Source organism: Centrocercus urophasianus, unplaced genomic scaffold, assembly GCF_019232065.1.
Source record: "Centrocercus urophasianus isolate 14NV4802_14NV808 unplaced genomic scaffold, USGS_Curo_1.0 seq_10, whole genome shotgun sequence".
Classification (NCBI taxonomy): domain Eukaryota; kingdom Metazoa; phylum Chordata; class Aves; order Galliformes; family Phasianidae; genus Centrocercus; species Centrocercus urophasianus.
This window is the reverse complement of record NW_024884142.1, coordinates 49,963,956-49,983,214: the sequence shown is the minus strand read 5'-3', so window position 1 is coordinate 49,983,214 and position 19,259 is coordinate 49,963,956. Positions and strand designations below refer to the sequence as shown.

Genomic DNA, 19,259 nt, shown 5'->3' with positions numbered 1-19,259 from the left:
CCACAGCTCTTCTTGGACAACCCCAGCCATGTTTCCTTATCTAGGGCAATTACCAACAGACTCCTGATTTTCTCACTTTCTTCTCCTTTGCAAGTACTCAAAGCAATCAGATGTTTAACACACACATGCTGCTATCCCATCATCATCCTGAGGGCAATGTTTTAGTTGTTACAAATTGGACAAATGCTCAAAACTATGACAGCTCTAATCTTTTATTGGTGCTATTCCTATACTGAATAGATTACATAAATCCCACAGTAACTGCAGGCTTTGGCCACAAATCCAGAACAGACGTTAAGAAAATCCACAAAAGGAACAAAGAGCCAAAGCAGTGGTGAATATAAAGTTTCACTGCTACAAAGAATGTCAGGAAGGGCAAAAAGCTGGTTCATGAAATAGTAAAAACTTTTAAACAGCACGTATCTTTAAAGACGCCAAAACAAACCAACCAACCAACATCACCACACACGAAGAAGAGCTGCAGATGTCCCTGTTCACTGCAGGGGAGTTGGGCTAGATGACCTTATAAGGCCCCTTTCACCTCAAATTACTGCTTGATTTCTAAGAGTAACAGAAATAATCTTTCAAAACCCATGTACTTTTTCCCACATTACCAACTTCATTTCCTTCAAGAGCCATAACTCTGGCTGACAGGCGTTCAGGGACTGCTAGATCAAAGGGCCTTACAGCATTCCTGGAATCATGTCTTGGCAGCAAGAATACAGATATGCAAAATGGAAACTGACCCTATACACTCCTTCCCTCCCCAATGCTGTTATGTCACTTTTGTGATCCCAGAACAGATACAAAGCTCTGTTGAGACAGAAATACACGCTCATTGCACAAGAAGTAGGGCAAGCTACGGATCTCTGAATAAACATACACATTGACCAAAATCTTGTATCACACAACACTGCACTGCCTTTCTCAACAGTTGGTCATACGTGCATTAGGAATGCAATTTTCTAAATCAAGATCAGAGCATATACATCATTTATATACACAACGTGGGTTACACAAAGGCCCCCAAACTCTGGATACAGCATGTAAACCAACAGCACAAGGAGATACAGCTCAGCAATCCACACTGCCACTAGAACTTCTTGTCCACAGGCCTTCCAGGCAACTCACTGCACACTTGGTGAATGCCAGGAAGCAACTCTGAAGTAGATGAGCAGATGAGCCACGTACTTAGCAGCGAGGTTCAAGAGGAAAACCGAGGAACAGTAAATACCAGGTTGTTGTGGCAGTAAGAACAGGAAGCAATGTTTTAATAAAGATTAATACAGATGTATGTTCAAAACAACCTATTCCCATCCCCCCTCAAAAAAAAACTACAAAAACCGACCTCAGTGACAGTCATTACTCCCTCTCCACTCATTTCTCCTGGCCAAACTGCTACACTCATAAAACACTTCCAAACAAATCAATAAGAAATTCAGTGTACTGCTATTCATAGATTTTAACAAGATACCAAAGTAAAACTAGCATATAGAAGGGGAAAAAATAGCTAAATGAGTACTAATGAAGCTGTTCATTTATGTATCCATTAATTTTTTCCCAATTTAGTTATCTAAAAGGTTCTACATGATTTAAGATAGATGTACAATGAAATAAATCACGAACTCCAATGTTTTACCAACCAGCATGCTAATACACTACTTTACAAACTTGAAGTATTTATTTTGTTGTTTTCAAATTCCTACAGAAAGACACATGCTCTACATTACTATCTTGGCCTATGGCACTCAAAGATCACCGTCTCAAGTGATGCTGTGGACCAACTCTTGAACTACAAACATTAATAGGATATCAGAAATTGCAGTTAAGTTTATGTATAAATATAATTCAGATAATCTGTTTTGTAACTCACAAAACCATTATCAGAAACGTCCACTTATCAGATGGGTCAGCATGCAATGGATAACAAAAAAGAACAATCAGCAGAGTATCATACTTCCCTACCAGCCACAAGAGATGATAGATGACATACTTGTCGAGCGAGACATGACATCTGCTTGTATTCCTGATAGATCTGCCCCTCTGTTTATATATTCCCATAATAAGCACATGTAAACCTTCACATTTTAGAAGCATTGTTCTCATTAGATAAGTAGTAACTCTGTCTGTTCACTATTCACCATCCACTTAAGGTTTGCTTAAAAATTCTTAAGAAAGAATCTTCAACAGCTCACAGATAAGTTGAAAGTCTCCTTGTAGTTAGGAAAAAGAAAATTAGGGGTGCTGGATGGAAAGAAGACCTTCTATACTGTATTTAAAAAAAAAAAAATCTTTTTTTTAAATCAGACTTAGAAAATAAGCATAACAACTAATCATCTTCCCTATCCATCCTCATCCAGTAGAAACTATGAGAAACAATGAACAAGATAAAGCAGGTAAGAGAAAAATGAAATGGTATTTCATCATTTCATATATAATATACTCTCTGGTATTTCACGTTTGGTCATGATCATAGCACATTACTGTTTTTATTACTTGTTGAGCCCATACATGCTAGAATTGGTATGCTGTTTTATTTAAGAGTTCATATGCCACAGTTACTTCTCAGCTTGCCAGATGTGAAACTATAGATGTAAAAATAAATGGCAGAGTAGAACCTCTGATTGCATCCCCGAATTCCCATGACTGCAGAAAAATCACAAGTAGGGTAGGTATTCAGAGTTTACCTAAAAATAAGACTGACTTCTGTTTCTCACTGCACTGATTTCTCAGACTTCACAACAGCCCTTAAAAACTTGCACCAAGGTGAGCACATGGGCACAAACAGGAGAGACAGAACTGGAAATAAGCTGCTTATTACAGGAGAACTTGTTTATCACCAACCTTTCATCTTTCCAGCTCTAATCCCCAGAAACACTCACTAGTTTTGAGAGATAGATGTGAAATACCAGAGGGATGCAAGCTTTTCCAGAAGTAAACGTAAGAGCAGCTTCCAACAGAAACAGGCTTATAAACACTCAGCACCTGTGAAAGCCACAGTCTGTATCTCCCTGATTAGGCATACAAAATAGGCATCTTGAAGGCCTGAGCCTGTACCTTCATTTTATTTAATTATTTCCTGCAATCAATACATTGAAGGGAAAAGTAAGCATTTGGAAGACTTTTCTGCATTTCTTTGAAGAAGAAATGCAAGCTACGTTACTTACAGTGCAAAAATGCTTCACTCATCATGTCTCACGACCATTACTTTAACATCCACAGGGAAAAGTCTGAGCTGGCACAGACAGTAACCAATACTATCAAGAGTCTTGCCTATGCATTTCTGCACTCAATCACACTCCTCCAGGATCAAACTCAGGTTTCTGGCCATGCTTCTACTACAACCAGCTAACAGGCACACTATGCATTTGGCCATTATTTTGGTTGGAAGTCAATTTCCATCTCAATTTCATGAATATTAATCTGCCTTCATTAGTTCTTCTTAAAGGCTCATTTTCTCGTGTCTGTAGAGTTACCTTTCACCAAACACATTTCAGCCTCTAGAACTGCAATGGAGAACCTTGCCAGGAATTAGCCAAGAAAAGAGGCTAGCTCAGTGTAGGTGGTTGGCCTTAGGACAGAACTTGTCAGTTGAAAAACAATGAAACAAATGTGGTCAACTAAGGAGCAAATAATTGTTGGTTGGCAGACAGCATTAAGCTCTCTCTTAAGCTAACATCCACGTGATCAACTCCTTTTATCTAATTCATAATTTATAAGTCATTCATCCAGTCTCCTCAAGCATTTAGTACATATTTAATTTTCACAACACCTGTTCATCAGAGACATAAACACCACCATTTGCCAAAGGAGGTTGTGAACGCGCCATCCCTGGAGGCATTCAAGGTCAGGCTGGATGTGGCTCTGGGCAGCCTGGTCTGGTGGTTGGCGACCCTGCACATAGCAGGGGGGTTGGAACTAGATGATCATTGTGGCTCTTTTCAATCCAGGCCATTCTATGGTACTCATTCTATTCTACTCAGTCCAGGGTAGGGTTACATGACTATCCCATCCCAAAAATTTAGTAGGCATCAATGGCAAAGTCTTGAACTGACGAGCTCATTTTCATCCCACTTTTCTCTCTAATCTTTAACATTTTGTTCAACACTCTGATCACAAGTTGAAGTGCTGAAAAACACATGCATATTTCTACCTCAAGGCAGATCTGGCAGGACTCAGTGGGGAAGACTATATTTGTTGGAGATTTGCATCTCTTTAAGAAATGAATCACTTAAATCATGCCCCTCGCAGAATTAATATTCAAGGTCATCAACTGAGTTCATAAGTTCAATTAACACCAAAGGAAGCTGAACAGCAAAATAGTCTCATTTAGCTGTCTGAAAATATGCCCAATAGATCTCTATTAAAGTAATTAAAGAATGACATTCCAGACAGAATGCCCAATCATTGAACTTCCTTGGAGAAAAAGCATCCCAGGTGCTCCCAAACACAGCAGATTACCTACTGTCTAAATTGCTGGTGCTGGAAACAGCTCTGATACAAATGTTACAGCTGAGCCAGCTACCTACCTGCACTTCAGGAAACAGTATTGCACAGCCTGCCCTACGTACCTTTTATATCTTAAGGAAAAAAAAAAAAAAAAAAAAAAAAAAAGGGGGCGGGAGGGGGATGCATGGAAAGAGTAACAGTTTATACCCTCTCCTCCTTATGAGCAGAAATCATTGCTGAGTTGCAACAGAAAAACAAGGATTTAAGTAACGGCACAGCCTCTCCATTTAAAAGCACTAACACCAGCAGAAGCCAAATACTGTGTTGTAAAGAAAGAGAAACAACACTGACTCGGGCGCTTGCTAGATTTGCTGTTTCTGGAACTGAGCCAGTATCTACCTCAACTGGGCATGACAGCTGACGAATCTCTATTCCACATTCTCCTACAGTATAGATACACTCTAAATTGTCAACTTGCCAAAATATAACAGAGGGAAGTTCTGATGTATTTTTCTTGTATTCAGTGTATTCTAGTGACTCAAAAATCTCCTACTAAACAAGCTTAAACATTCCCTCTGCACAGAGGGTACTCAAAATACTCATTTATCTGTTGTTCTTGGAATAGAACTCAAAAAATATATATTTTTCTCCTGAACTACTTTCCAATCTGCCCTTAGCACTGTCAGTATGTTGCAACTAAGGATTTCAGATCCAAATTACGGACTAGGGCCACTTGGAGTGAAAATGCATACCATTTTCCCCACCAACTCTAATACTGCAGAATATTCCAGACTACATCCCAGCCTCTTTGCTGCTACATCCACTAGTGTTATAGTAGAAAGGGTGAACAGAAGATTCAAAGTGGATAAGCAGCCAAAGGCTGATATGTGTTAAAGCAGATGATGCAATCCACTGCTGTTCAAGATGAAAAAAAGTTAAGGAGTACAGTCAGGATCTCTCCATGATGCATCAGTCTTAGTTGTATTCCTAGCCATTGCCTCATTTTCAAGGCTATCTTTTTACAGTGTTAGGAATCAACTTGTCACAATGCTGTTCTTTAACAAATAACTAGCAAAAATGAGCTTTTATCATAGTTTCATTGGTACATCACAAAGGAAACTCCAGCCCAAGATGATCACCTGGAGTCTAATAGAAACTTGTTAGCAGAGAGTAGAAGAGTAAGATCAGAGTGCTGGTGAAATTAGTATTTCTCAGGGATGGTCTCAGGTTGTGCAGCAGTGCCATATTGAAGATCCTGTTACCAAAGCTGTTATTCCAATTCTCTAACGTAACTTTCATTTCTTAAAAAATGATACACAGCAACAAAAAACCCACACACTGCCTCCACATTGACACTCGTCAAGATACTAGCTTTATTAAAAAAACAAAACAAAAAGCAACAAAGATTCTACCGCAAAACTAAACAAACACAACAACAAAAACATTGAAAGAAAAAAATAGGCATATCTGTGAAGAAGCATTAGGCCAGTGAAAAATGAGCTAATGGCCAGCTAAATCATACGGAATGAAAACAGTACTTAAAGAGACCATACCCTTTATAAAAGGCAAAGACTGTCAAATTGGAAAAAAGCTAAATCTTCTCCAACCACATTGCACAGTAAACAATCTAATGGATCTCCTGGGAATTATTCATCTAACTGTGTTGGACGTGCATGTATCCGGATTTGGTTGTGTCAGATCTGTGCTATATCCATTCCTTATTGACAGGAGGCCACTTATGGACACTTACAGACTGCACCTGACAGGCATCCAAGAGTAGCAAAAATACTGCCTTTATTCCTTCCCTGTTTGGTGACTGGTCTAGAAACATGAGCTCTCCAATTCCATAATTTCCTCGTGCAAAGCTATACCAACATGAGTGGAGAGAAATTAAGCAATAAAAATACTCCCAGGAGAGTATTATCACTGTGGTTTGAGAAAAAAAAAGGTCATCTTTGTCTGCAGTTATTAGTGGTTGCTGTCCAGAAAGATATCCAGGACAGGATAACTTCATAGCAGCACTTCTACATACTCTCTTATAAGCTCAATTATGTATTGCCAAATACTTCTGAATAAGAAAGGATACTTCTGCACTACCAAAGGTTTCAACTGACTTCTTCCATGCATCTGTTGAGAGGCTCTTTGAACTAATGCTAACTTTTTAAGCTTTCATAATGTTTCCTAATAAGGAAACATTTCACATCTTAATTATAAGCTACATGACGTAGTATGTACCCTAAGGTTTTCAACATTCTCATCTGATGCTTCTTAGTGGTTCTGTTGGAAGGGACAGCTGTGGATGTTTTATCCTTGGAGGTGTTCAGGGTCAGGCTGGATGGAGTCCTGGGCAGCCTTGTCTAATGGGTGGTAAATCTGCCTATGACGAGGTGGTTGGAACTGGATGATCTTTAAGGTCCCTTCCAATCCAAGTCATTCTATGGTAGCAAATAATTTTGCCTGTTTACTTCCTTCACAGCATTGATTTCTAAAAGGAGATCTTAAACACCTCCATTGTGAGGTGTGGCCAAGTGAAGATAAGAAAAAAGGATGAGACTTACTCAAGATAATTCAGCAAGCTAGAGGAAGCAGGCATAGGAACTGTTTAAGTTCCTAGACAGTGTCCTAGCTATACTATTATATTTCTAGAATATTTATTTTTCAATAAAGAGGAACAGATCTAGATTTAAAAGAAAATATAGACACAAAGAGAATTGAGAAGCATCACCATACTGAAAGCAAACTGTATCAGACCATAAGACAGCCCTATTTTCTAAGTGAAAAGACACAGCTATACATACTTCTTCCCATTATTACAATTTTTCTTATATTTTATTCATGTATGAAGGCCAAGAGTGTATCAACAAATTACTCATTAGGGTTAACTTAGAGATGCATATATATATGAACTAATGAAAACACAGATTCAGCCTCTTCCTATCTACCTCACTTTTTGTTGTTGTTGTTGTTGAATTTTTCCTTTAATTTAACAAATGCTCACAGTTCTACCGATGTCAACATTGCATATTCTTACCTTAGCTGATAAGGAGGTATCTTGATAGCAGCGTCAGGAGAATCCAAGGTTTCTGTATAACAAAAGGAAACAGTAAGATAAAATAAACTGAGTTCCACATTAGTATTAGAATCTCTGAAGCAGTGATCCCCAAAGCTTACACCTACTCCAGCTGACAGAATATCTGTCACAAGTGCTCCAATTCTCCATAGATTGACATGGCCCTAACAGCACACTGGGTATCAACGAGAAGGCACCAACAACTCTGTGATTCTCCGATTCTGTGAAATAATAGCCTTTCCTCAGTAAATTCCCTCTTACATGCAAGCATTTCAGCATCACAAAACTGGAACAGTACAGAGGATATCAGCATGGCTGCTGCACAAGCACAGCATCAATTCATGAATCACACAGAATACCAAAGTGAAAGGCCAGTAATGAGACAGCAACAGGTATGGACTCTGCTGTAACAGTGTACCGTTAAAAATAAAGATTGCCATCTCTCAAAACCTAAAGCAAAGCTAGGTGCACAGTTATCTTGATATATCTTGTTTCGGGTCACACTGACCAGAGCTCCAAGCAGTTACTGCCAAAAGAACCCCAAATCACAGCCAACAAACACTGAAATTTACCTAACCTCATATTCACATAAAAGAACACATTTTAGCAACTACTCATTGCATTATACAGCAAGGATCACAGAGCTCACGGAATCCAGAAAAAAATACATATATAATAATAATAATCCAGCTTTGGAAATAGAAACCCGAACCTAAGTTAGCAGAAAAAAACTGCCCTAGAGTGTCCGTTTACCGTGATTTATGAAATGGGGAGGAGGGAAGCGGTTGAGATAACACAGCCCCACACAGAAGGGATCTGGTTGCCACTGACACCTGTATTTGCCTCGGAAGACCCTCGAAGCCAACACCGAGAGCGGGGCGGAGGGGCACATGGCTGTTCCTCGGATGGCTGAACCGGTACCACAGCACCGAGCCGCCCGGATCCTAGAGCCGCTGGAGGCGCTCCGGTCCCGCCGGTGGCAGAGCAAGTTTTGCCGAGGTCTCGCTGCCGTCGGCGGCACAGAACCCGCCCCTCACCTCCGCTGCGCCCACCTGAGCCCCCAGCGCCCCCCGCCCTTACCGATGGCCCAGGTGCAGCTCTCCTTGATGGCCCTGTGCTTGCTCCCCGACGCCTCCTTCTGCAGCTTCCGTAGGATTTCTTCCATCTTGCCTTCCCGTCGCGTCGCCGCGGGGGCACAGGTGCAGGCAGCGATAGAGGAGACGGAAAAGCAGCGCGATGCGGCACTGGAGCTGTCCCCGAAGCGGCCGTGCCTATGCGGGGACGGTGCGCGGCACCCTGCAGCCCGCCTGCCGTCGCTGATGAATCACGCCGAGCTCCATGGCGGGGACACGTCAGTTGTTGCCGCGGCGGAGTCCCTCCTCCTCCTCCTCCCACCCCGGGCAGGCTCCTGTGGCGCAGCCGGGCTGGGGCCGCGCCTGGCCCCGCCCGCCGCAGTCAGAGCCCGGTGGCTGCGGCCTCGCTGCTAGCGGTGAAGCGGGGTGTTCCTCCGGCACCGCGGGGGGAGAGGTAGCGGCAGCTGCCCACGGGTGGGCAGCGCAACGGGGCCGGGGAGGCTGCAGCCCGGCCGGTCGCCATGACGACCGGCGGCCCCTGCCCGCAGGACGCAGGTGTGCCCGCAGCCTGCCTGCGGCTCCGCGTCGGCTTTGCAGAGCTGAAACGCGGGTCTTGCCGTCGGCCCTACCCCGGGAGGCAGCCGAGGGCGCGGAGCCACGGAGTGAGGCAGCCAGACCCGCCTGGCGGCGTGTGTTCAGGGCATATCGACCTCTGAAATGAAATAAATGGCCGCATGCCCAGCAGGATCTGCACTGCTTTTCCCATCTGGGGTATGCTGAGGGGCAGGCAGCACGGTCTGCTTGCCTTCACCTGTGCCCTAAGCGTGCACTTTCCTATCCCCAGCCAGCCGACCAACCCTTGCACTGCTAGCTCAGATCTGCCTCCTTGTGCCCCTGAATGCTTTCTGCCCAGCGAAACACTTTTTCAGTCTCTTGTTCCCTGCCGTACCTCTAGGAAATGCAACTCGCCCCTTCTGTGACTACATCACGTTAATTGACTGTTTTATTGCCTTTGTCTTGTTGGAGAATAAACTCCCTCAAAAGGCGCAAGAGGACAAACAAGATAAGAAAAGAGACAGATCAGAGAGGCAGCCCGTGCAGCAGCTGGCTGTGTTAGTGGTTGTCTCCTACCACTAATTGGAAGAGTACCAATTGTAAATCAGCAGACAGAATATTGGCACGTGGTGAATCAGCCATAGCGTTTCCCATAGGGGACTGAGCTTTCAAAGGCTGTCCGTTATCCAAATTCTTACAAGGGCTGATCCTGCTTGTGTCAGGAAGTATAATGAATGAATAATCCATAGTTGCATTTTAAATCCAGACTGTAAAACTAATGTCCGAAGAAAAGGATAAAAAATGATGCCAGCAAGGTCTGTAGGTGGACAGGGAACGTCTAGAATTAAAGCACCTAAGGATTAAAAAAACATGCTTTGATAGAAAAACAACTACATTTTAGATTCCAGGGTGCAAACTAGCCTTTAAGCAACTGGAAGTTGTTTTCCAGAGTTTCCTATCTCTGGCCATGCTCCACCACCTTCCTTGGAATGAGCAACCTGCAGTAGCTACTGGCAATAGCTAGTGACCAGGGCTGTTATGTACCATGGTGCTCTAAGTCAAGGATCCGGCTGAAGTGGGAATGAATTATTTCCTGCTTACATGTCTGTCTTCTTTATTCTGTGATGCACTTAGTGGAATAAGCATGGGAGTCAATTTCTACCTTTTCTACCTTTTTAGATCTTTTGTTTTTTTTTCCCTAGGGGGCAAAAAAAAAAAAAAAAAAAGAAAGGACTGTGGTAATGTTTGAGGTATTTTTAAATGTAGATAAGATATGCCAGAGATCACTGAGACCCATAGAACTCTAATAAATATGTATGTGTCCATTCATTGTAAATAACTAATTGCTTATTTTCAGGAAGCAGTTGATTAAGTTATTTTTGAATTCTAGAATCAAGACTTGCACTTAAAATCATAGAATCCTTAGAGTTGGAAGAGACATTTAAAGGTCATCTAGTCCAACTCCCCTGCAGTGAACAGGGACATAGACAGCAAAATTAGCTTGCCCAGGCTTGATCCAGCCTCACCTTGAAAGTCTCCAGAGACAGGGCCACATCTCTCAGCAATCTGTTCCAGTGCATTACCACCCTCACTGTAAAAGACTTTTTCCTTACATCTAACCTAAATCTACCCTCTTTAAGCTTGAAGTCATTTCCCCTTATTCTATCAATGCTGCTCCTAAGCACTTTTCTTCACAGTTGTCAAAAGAGTGAGAGGACTGAAGGTGCTGTTTAGAGCATCTTAAGATATGTCTATAAGATTATGCAGATGGAAAAACAAGTAAGCCATGATGACTCTTCTCAAGCAAATTCATTTCAGAATACCGTGAGTCTGTTTGTTGACACTGTTCATGTAAGGTTTGCCATCTCCATGAACAGCAGTTCATCAGTCCTTGTCTCTTATCTACAGTAAATGTATAAATACTGAGTAACCATGTCCTGCTGAAACTCTTTTACTGAATGCATTTTGTGCAGACAGGGTGTCACATTTATTTGCTTTGGGCTCCTCTCCAAGGAAGATGGTCTGGAATGTCACAAGATATGTAAGTCTAGCTACAGAGTAGGGAGAATGGAAAAGTATGGTCACTCTTATAGCTCTAAGTCCTCCTTTGCCATGGCCAGCAACCTTCTGCAGTAGAAGCTACAGAGTTGTCTTTGACTGCTTGCACAGTTCTAGCGTTGTCCAGTTGGAAGCCAGAAGAATCTATGCAGATCTCATAACTGCAGGATGCTGTGGTTATATATTACTAACACTGACAGATAGGCAAGACTCATTTCTGAGACTTTCTGAGACTCATTTGGTGATGCTGCTGATCTACTGCAATATGTGAGTGCAGGTTATCATAGAATCATAGAATGGCCTGGGGTGAAAAGGACCACAATGATCACCTACTTTCAACCCCCCTGGGTTGCAGGGTCACCAACCAGTAGACCAGGCTGCCCAGAGCCGCATCCAGCCTGGACCTCTGCATGCCCTACATAGCACCCAGTGAGCCCAGGCGGCTGGATCTCTATTAAAAGAATGGGGTGCTGTTAAAATGCAGATGTCCTTTTATTAATGAAGAAAAAGCTTAGAAGCGTGTGAACAAAACCAACCTACTCAACATATTCAAAGCACTAAAATCATATTAGTACAACTCCATTAGACTTGTCAGCAGAATTATGGAACAGCGTATGCTTGTCTTGATGCTACTACAGCTCTGCTGCTTCCAGTAGCCAAGGAAGGATATGTAGTTTAAATCTCCATAGCATATGTCCATATTGTCCATGCATGCACCTGATTGATCACTGTAGTGTTTGAGATTCTAAAAATGAATAGAATATACAATTGAAAAGCAGGAAGAAAGGTTTGTTAGACTGTGAAATGATCATATATTTAGTCATTATTATTCACATGCTACCTGTTCTTTAGCCTTTTTAACAATGTCAGGGTCAACAACTTTGGTCAGGATCTCATTGCACTCTATAGACATCAGGCAGCGTGGGCCAATGAGGGGGGCTGTGTCCCTTAAAAATCCAGTCTGATTAGAAAATATAAAGAAATGCCCTCCAATGACATGAAAAAACATCTAGTTCCATGGCTTTGAAAAGATGTAGACCCAAATGTCTCAGAATTACTTTTCTAGAGTTCCTGCCATACTCTCTTCCCCACTGATTGGAGCGATCAGAGTTGCAAAAATCCTTGGGCTCATTTTTCTTCTGGGAGCTCTCTGTACATGTTGCTTTACTTTTGCTGAACATATTGTTCAAAATAATCAGTAAAATTGGTGTAGCTGCAACATGGGCTAGCTAGCACCAGCTAGATATGAGACAGCTGACATCAGCTGAAGGTACCCTTCCTTACTTCTCCTGAAAGGCAGCAAGACCTTGAAAAACAAAGCAAGGATTTGCTTTTAATTTTGCTTGTAGAGACTGTAACTATGTCACTGATGATGGGATGGCATCTATCATTTTTCGCTTGATTACACAGAGTTACTAGAGGCTGAATACTCAATCAAGTTGTTCCTGAGCAGGTGCTGCTTCCTGCACCCTCCACAACATGACCTTGCAGAGCAAAGGCAAAGCACTGTGAAGTGCAGTGACAAAGGGTGCTGCTGAGAGCAGGGATTGGGAGCTGTGAACAAAGCTAGCATATATTCAGCAATGCCTGTTCAGTATAACCATACACTGTTTACTCTGTAAAGAACATGCAAAGCAAAATTAAAGTAAAGTGAGACCCATATCAGGATAGAAATGTGAGACAAGACTCTGGCCCGGTTGATGTACTTTCTGCAAAGATAAATGAAAAGCAAAAATCCTCCTAACTGCCTTCAATCTACCATAATCTTCTCATCTCCCCACAGAATTACAAAGGCAATCAACAAGGTATCAGAAATGCAAAACAGCCATTCTAGGTCAGATCAATATCCTTACTAACCACAGACTTATTTGTGACAGATTTGTTGTGTATTCTTGGAGAGGATGGAAAGACTGTCCCTTCCTCCAGTAAACTCCCACAGTTTCTGTTCGTTTGCAGACTAAGCAGTTTCTGAGATGGGGTTTTATCTTTATGTATTCAGCAGTACCTGGTGGATTTTTCTTTGTGAATGTGTCGAATCCTTTTGAACCTTTTGACCTTCACAGTCATTTTTTGGCAGCCAGTTCTGTAGATGAGTGGCACACAAATAAAAGAAATATTTTTGTACAGTTTTAGCTTTTTCCTTTTTTTTCTGCTAATGCTGCCAAACTTTTGTACTATGAAAAATACTGCATTAGCATTCCCTATTCACTTTTTCCATGCCATTTATTATTCCTTATGCATTGATCATATACTTTCTCAGCTGTTTTCTTTCCAGTCCACAGGAGACTATTGTTAATTATTTCATATATCATCTTTGGTAATATTAATTGCCCTTCTCTGTACCATATCCAGTTCTGTTCAACCCTGAAAAAGCTTGGAGAAAAGAGTAAATACATGGGGAAAAGGTAGCATGGAGATTTGAACTAAAGCTCTTTCTTTATCAGACTCTGCTGAAAAAGGGGAAGGAAACTAAAAGGCTTCAAGAGGAAAGGAAATTAGAAGCAACTGTAGAGTTAACCTTAATATCACAAAAGTTCCAAAAAAGTGGCCATAAAGATGCATTTCAGAGAACTTGCTGTGTCCCACTATTCTTGCTTTAATCCAGAGGTTCCCATAGTCTTAATCTATGGAAAGAGAAATAAAAATGGGAGTCAGTGATACTTATAGGTCCCTTCCAACTTGGGATATTCTATGCTTCTATTCTAGATGGTAACAACAGTTCATTCTTTGGTTGAATGTAAAAGCAAGGATTGTACCATCTGACCACCATATGTTTAGTATATTCAAAATGTTAAAAAAAACACTGTCTGAAGCTGTGTCTAGAGGGACAATGAACTGATAAATTGTCGTGATGCTGTATGAAATGTAGATCATTCAAAATTAGAAATGCATTAAACATATTTAGGGTAGTATACATTTGAGGCCTTTGATTGAGAAAGATCTCTCTCACTCCAAGGAAAAAAGGACTTCATAGCATCTACATCTGCCAGATGCTTGTGAAACACAGTCGAGGAAGGTCAGAGAGACCTAAGTATATCTCTCTACCGGAAATGGACGGAAATGGGTTGTTATTTACATACTCTGCTAGGTGTTAAACATGTAAATAAATGTGTTGAAGTACTAGAGATATTCCCAGAAAAACTCAATTTGTGTTAGGATTCCATCTAATGCGATTTTTAAAAATAGATAAGTGGATTCTCACGTCACTATTTTTAATTTTAATATATGGCTCCTCTGAGACAGATCCCCATGTTTGTTACATTTAGAAACAAGTCAACAGAACTACAAAGATACAGATCAAATAGAAATTTATTTGATAGTGTTGATTTACTGATTCTGTTCTGCTACAGAGATTGGTTTGAAATGAATCCCCTGGTTTCAGTGGAATGTCACCAGTTTTACAGTGCAGCAGTGATAAAGGTTAAATCAGTCTTCTTTTTATGCATTCATCTATTATTCACATATAAAGATTAAATGTGATAATTTTGTTTATTATTTCTTTTTGCTAACCCCAGAAAGCTCGGAGATGTGGTTTGGCTCTGTTATTTAACAGTGCTTATTTGCCCAATTTTAAAGACCAACTTAGCAGATTTAAAAGCAAAAATGTTCTGATTTAAAAGAGTAGATTAGATCCTGAACATACTTTAGTTCCTATTTAGTATACTTTCTTTCTTCACAGAAAGTTATCTTAAGGTAGGCAAACCTTGGGCTCCAAAATCTCTTCCAAATGATCTGTTATACCCCATATAGTAAAGTATGTTCAATACTTCCAACATGCATAGAATCATAGAATCATAGAATCACAAGGTTGGAAACAACCTATAAGATCATATAGTCCAACCGTCTCCTCGTCACCATTGCCACCACAAGCACTAAACCACATCACGCAGCACGTCATCCAGACGCCTCTTGAACACTGCCAGGGACGGCGACTCCACCACCTCTCTGGGCAGCCATTCCAGTGCCTGACCACTCTCTGAGAGAAAAGGTTCCTCCTTATGTCCAATCTAAACCTCCTCTGACACAACTTGTGGCCATTGCCCCGTGTCCTGCTTGTTGCCTGGGAGAAGAGGCCAAATCCCTCTTCCCCACAACCTCCCTTCAGGAAGTTGAAGAGTTCAATGAGGTCTCCCCTGAGCCTCCTCTTCTCCAGACTGAACAATCCCAGCTCCCTCAGCCGCTCCTCATAAGACTTGTGCTCCAGACCCCTCACCAGTTTTGTTGCCCTTCTCTGGACACGCTCCAGGACCTCAATGTATTTTTTGTAGTGAGGAGCCCAAAACTGAACACAGTACTCGAGGTGCAGCCTCACCAGAGCTGAGTAGAGGGGGATGATCACCTCCCTGCTCCTGCTGGCCACACTATTTCTAATGCAGGCCAGGATGCCATTGTCCCTCTTGGCCACCTGGGCACACTGTCGGCTCATGTTCAGCCGAGCATCAATCAACACCCCCAGGTCCTTCTCTTCTTCACACTCATCCATCAGAAGACTATCAATTGCTTATACATTTCTTTCTGCCATGTGACTGGGCTCAGGACTGAATTCTTGAATTTGACATTTAAATCTGCATATTAGCAGAAAGGTTGATCTCTAAGTAGACCTGTAGTATAGTGACTGGCTTGGAGGTTCTTCTTAGGACATTCAGAAGAGAAGGCTGCTGTAAATTGACCCATGATCTTGCACACTGAGTGATGCCCTTTTATATTTCCTTACTTCTATTAACCAATATGAAGTCAATGCTCTGATCACTATTGGCATATCCTTTCTGGAACTGTAATCGAGGCAATATAGAAATCAGCTTCCAGTTTCCCTAGAATAGACAGTAATTGCCTTGAAGTCATGATCTGAAAATCCAATGTTAAGTGGCTGTTGACAAGATCTCTTATTACAACAACAGGCACATAAGCGCACAGCCTTTTAGGGTTGAGGGAGACTACTGATATCCAAATGTTCATTTTTACAAGCTTTTGAAAATTGGTCTTAATTTAAATGGAAAATGTAGCAGAAAGACAGTGTTTACTAACATGTTGTTTGAAAGGGGATTTCAAAGAATGTCATTGCAGACTTCTGTGCTGCAATTTCTGTAGCTTACAGCTCAGCTACACTCAAGATATAAAAGAGAAGAACTTGAGGAAATAGGTGTCCAATAAACAAGGCTACAGATGCTTCAGTTTATACAAGTAAAATTGGATTTTTTCCTATCTGTGTTGTACTTGAGGGTAACCAGACATAAAAACAGATGATTGGGACGTTATTAGAATGATGGCTCTTTAAAGAACACTTAAAGTGATACAGTCAGAATTTATTTAATTGGCTTGATCTTTAACATATTTGTACACAGCAGAAGCCTGTCTTCATTACTGTTGTAAGTCTCACTGATTGCAGTGTTACATGATTTGACCTATGTAACTCTTGTACCTCAGGTTACTGCCACAATTGCAGCCAGAATAACTGTCCAGTTTAAAGTCTTGCTGATATGAAAAAACAGGACCTTTTCTGACTTAGCTATTTGCTTTTGTAATATATTCTCTGTCATTTGATCTGTAAGAACTTAGATTGCTGCACAGTAGCCACACTGATTTGCCCTTTTTGTCTCCTGGACAACTGGGAATAGGGAGATAGGAAAGACAAAGAAGTCAGACATTGGACAGAGGAGGACTGCTCTTTTGATTGAGGATAAGGCATCTTTTTGCCTTTTCAGTGTTTAATTCCTCAGAATAATTTTGTGTGTATGGCATTTTTTAAGAGAAGACATTAGATTGTAACATGGAAATTCTCCTGTCTAAAATTTGAAAACCAATGAATGTACGGTTATGTACAATAATATTTAAGTTCTAGTTTGAGTTCATGATGTTCTCAATTAATAACACTATGATTTCCAGACAGCTAGTTAACCAAAAGCTAATGATGAGTCTGCCCTCTTTTCTTTTTCATCTCTTTGCAACTCTGTCCAAATACTTCATGCTCTGGTATTAGTATTTAGTTAGAATATAGATCCAAAAGTACAATTATTGAAAAAACATTGAGTGCCATGGTTTTATGATTTCTGGTTATCAGTATTCCATATCATAACATCATGTAGTGAGTGCACTGGGAGTTTAACTGTTAATGCTCAAATTCCGGGTACCTGTCCAGAAGAGAAGAAGAACTACATTCCTCAGGGGGCTTTGCGGTCAGAGGAGATAGAACTTCTGGCAAGGTCACCTCATGCGCTCTTCTTCGTCAGCTATTGTTCGTCTCCCTGCTGCTCAACTGGACTGCACATCTCACCTCAGTGTTGTAGTGAGGCCTATCCACCTTTCGGACATTTTCTCTCTCATTATATTTGATTTATTAGCTTCAATTCTAATTATATTGTATTATGGTGTGTTATCTTGCATTCTGACACTATATTTTTCAAATGAGTTTGTTTCTCCTGAGATTGTTGTGGCTGTTTTTAATTATTGTGAGGTCCTCTGTTCCCTTTTTCCAGAGGCATGGATTTTGTGAAATCCCTCCGTCCTGCTAGTAATCCGTTGACATGGAGGCACATCTTGTGCACATGATGAAGTCCAGATATTCATCCAGTTTCATACCTCCATACATTTTCAGCCTCTTTATTCTTTTTTCTCACTTTTGCCATGGCTTCTTCCTCTTCTCTATGTGCAGATGCTTTCAGCTATCCTCATTGCCTTCTTTTCCCATGCTTCTCTCCACAACAAAGTTCACCCTGTACAAGCACTACTGTGCCTTGCCCCTTGCCAATTCCTAATCCCAGACAGCCCTTCTGTCTTTTTAGGGAAAAAAATTTCTATACCTTCATAGATCCTTAAAGTTAGATGATATATTCCAGTAACTGGACAGTTCTACTCTGAATTAGGTTAGATTAACTTGGGTAGAATTGCATGTTTCTTCAGTAGTCTCCTTTTGGGACAATTTATGTCTTGGGTCTTGACCTGGACACCGTTAGGTACAAGAGAATAAAATCTGATTGCTCTCAGCTCATCACATATGGACACGTTTTCAAACATGCAGCAAGAAGCATAACTCTAATGCACAAGCTGCATGTAAATTTTATTTTAATTCTTCATGCCAACTAACAGTGGCAGCACATCTTCTCATAGAAAGATTATCACATTGTGTTGACATTGACAAAACACCTTCTTTCTTTTGTCTAGTGAAACTAATCCGAGCAGTCACCCCCACTCCTATCCAGATGGGAGACTTCAGCCCCACTTAGTGTTTGGCAAAGCTAATGAAAATGAGGTCATGAATGTGGCAGCTGCCAGGTAAACTTCAGACTGTCCCATCTGAACACCAGCCAACTGGAGACATGCATATGTTTTACAAACACAACCTTTGTTTCACACAGCCACAACAATATCATTCGTTTCACTTACTGGTGCAATTATTACCTGTTTGTAGAATGATAACAAATACCAAGTGCCTAACTTCAATGATTTCTTCATTCAAGAACAAATTAGTCTTATGGTTGCCCACAACAAGGAAAAGCTGGTCTTCATAGTTTAGAAGAGCAGAACATTATTGTCTCATTACAGACAACAAAGCAGATATCAGAATAAAAGGATTTAGTCATGTTGTTTACAGATACACAAATGCAGCATATATGAAATATAAATAATCCTTTCTATCTCCTCTAATTAAGTTCCTAGGTTCCATTTCATAGAACCACAGAATCATAGAAGCCTTAAGATTGGAAATGACCTCTAAGCTCACCTAGTCCAACTGTCAGTTCATCCCTACCGTGCCCACTAACCAAGTCCCTCATTGCCACATCTACATGTTTCTCAAACACCTCCAGGGACAGTGATTCTACCACCTTCCTTGGTACCCTGTTCCAATGCATTACCACTCCTTCTGAGATAAATTTTTTCCTAATATTCAACATGAACTTGTTTTGGTTCAGCCTTGTGCAAAGCGTTGACCAATGAATCAAGACAAAGGCCAACAACCATTACAGGGTTTCTCTTCAGCAGTGGAAGTAAGTCCAGTAGTTATCACAGTCTTCCCCAGCAACATGAGTTAACATACTTCACATATTTCACACATGCAG

At 41.1% G+C, this 19,259-nt stretch overlaps 1 protein-coding gene across 4 annotated transcripts in view; it reads right to left on the bottom strand.

Annotated features, from left to right (window-relative positions):
* The window catches only part of ARFGEF3 (ARFGEF family member 3), an 81,353-nt gene extending 72,546 nt beyond the window's left edge, over nucleotides 1-8,807 (bottom strand). For 3 of the 4 annotated variants that reach the window (XM_042810898.1, XM_042810904.1, XM_042810910.1), the window contains exons 1-2: nucleotides 8,600-8,807; nucleotides 7,481-7,532 (exon numbers count right to left, since the gene is read on the bottom strand). In XM_042810898.1, coding sequence (XP_042666832.1) covers nucleotides 7,481-7,532; nucleotides 8,600-8,684 — 137 coding nt within the window. In that variant the 5' untranslated portion in view covers nucleotides 8,685-8,807. The remainder of the gene's footprint in view (nucleotides 1-7,480; nucleotides 7,533-8,599) is intronic. The other variant, XM_042810917.1, reaches the window with a different exon arrangement.
* Nucleotides 8,808-19,259: the final 10,452 nt, after the last annotated feature.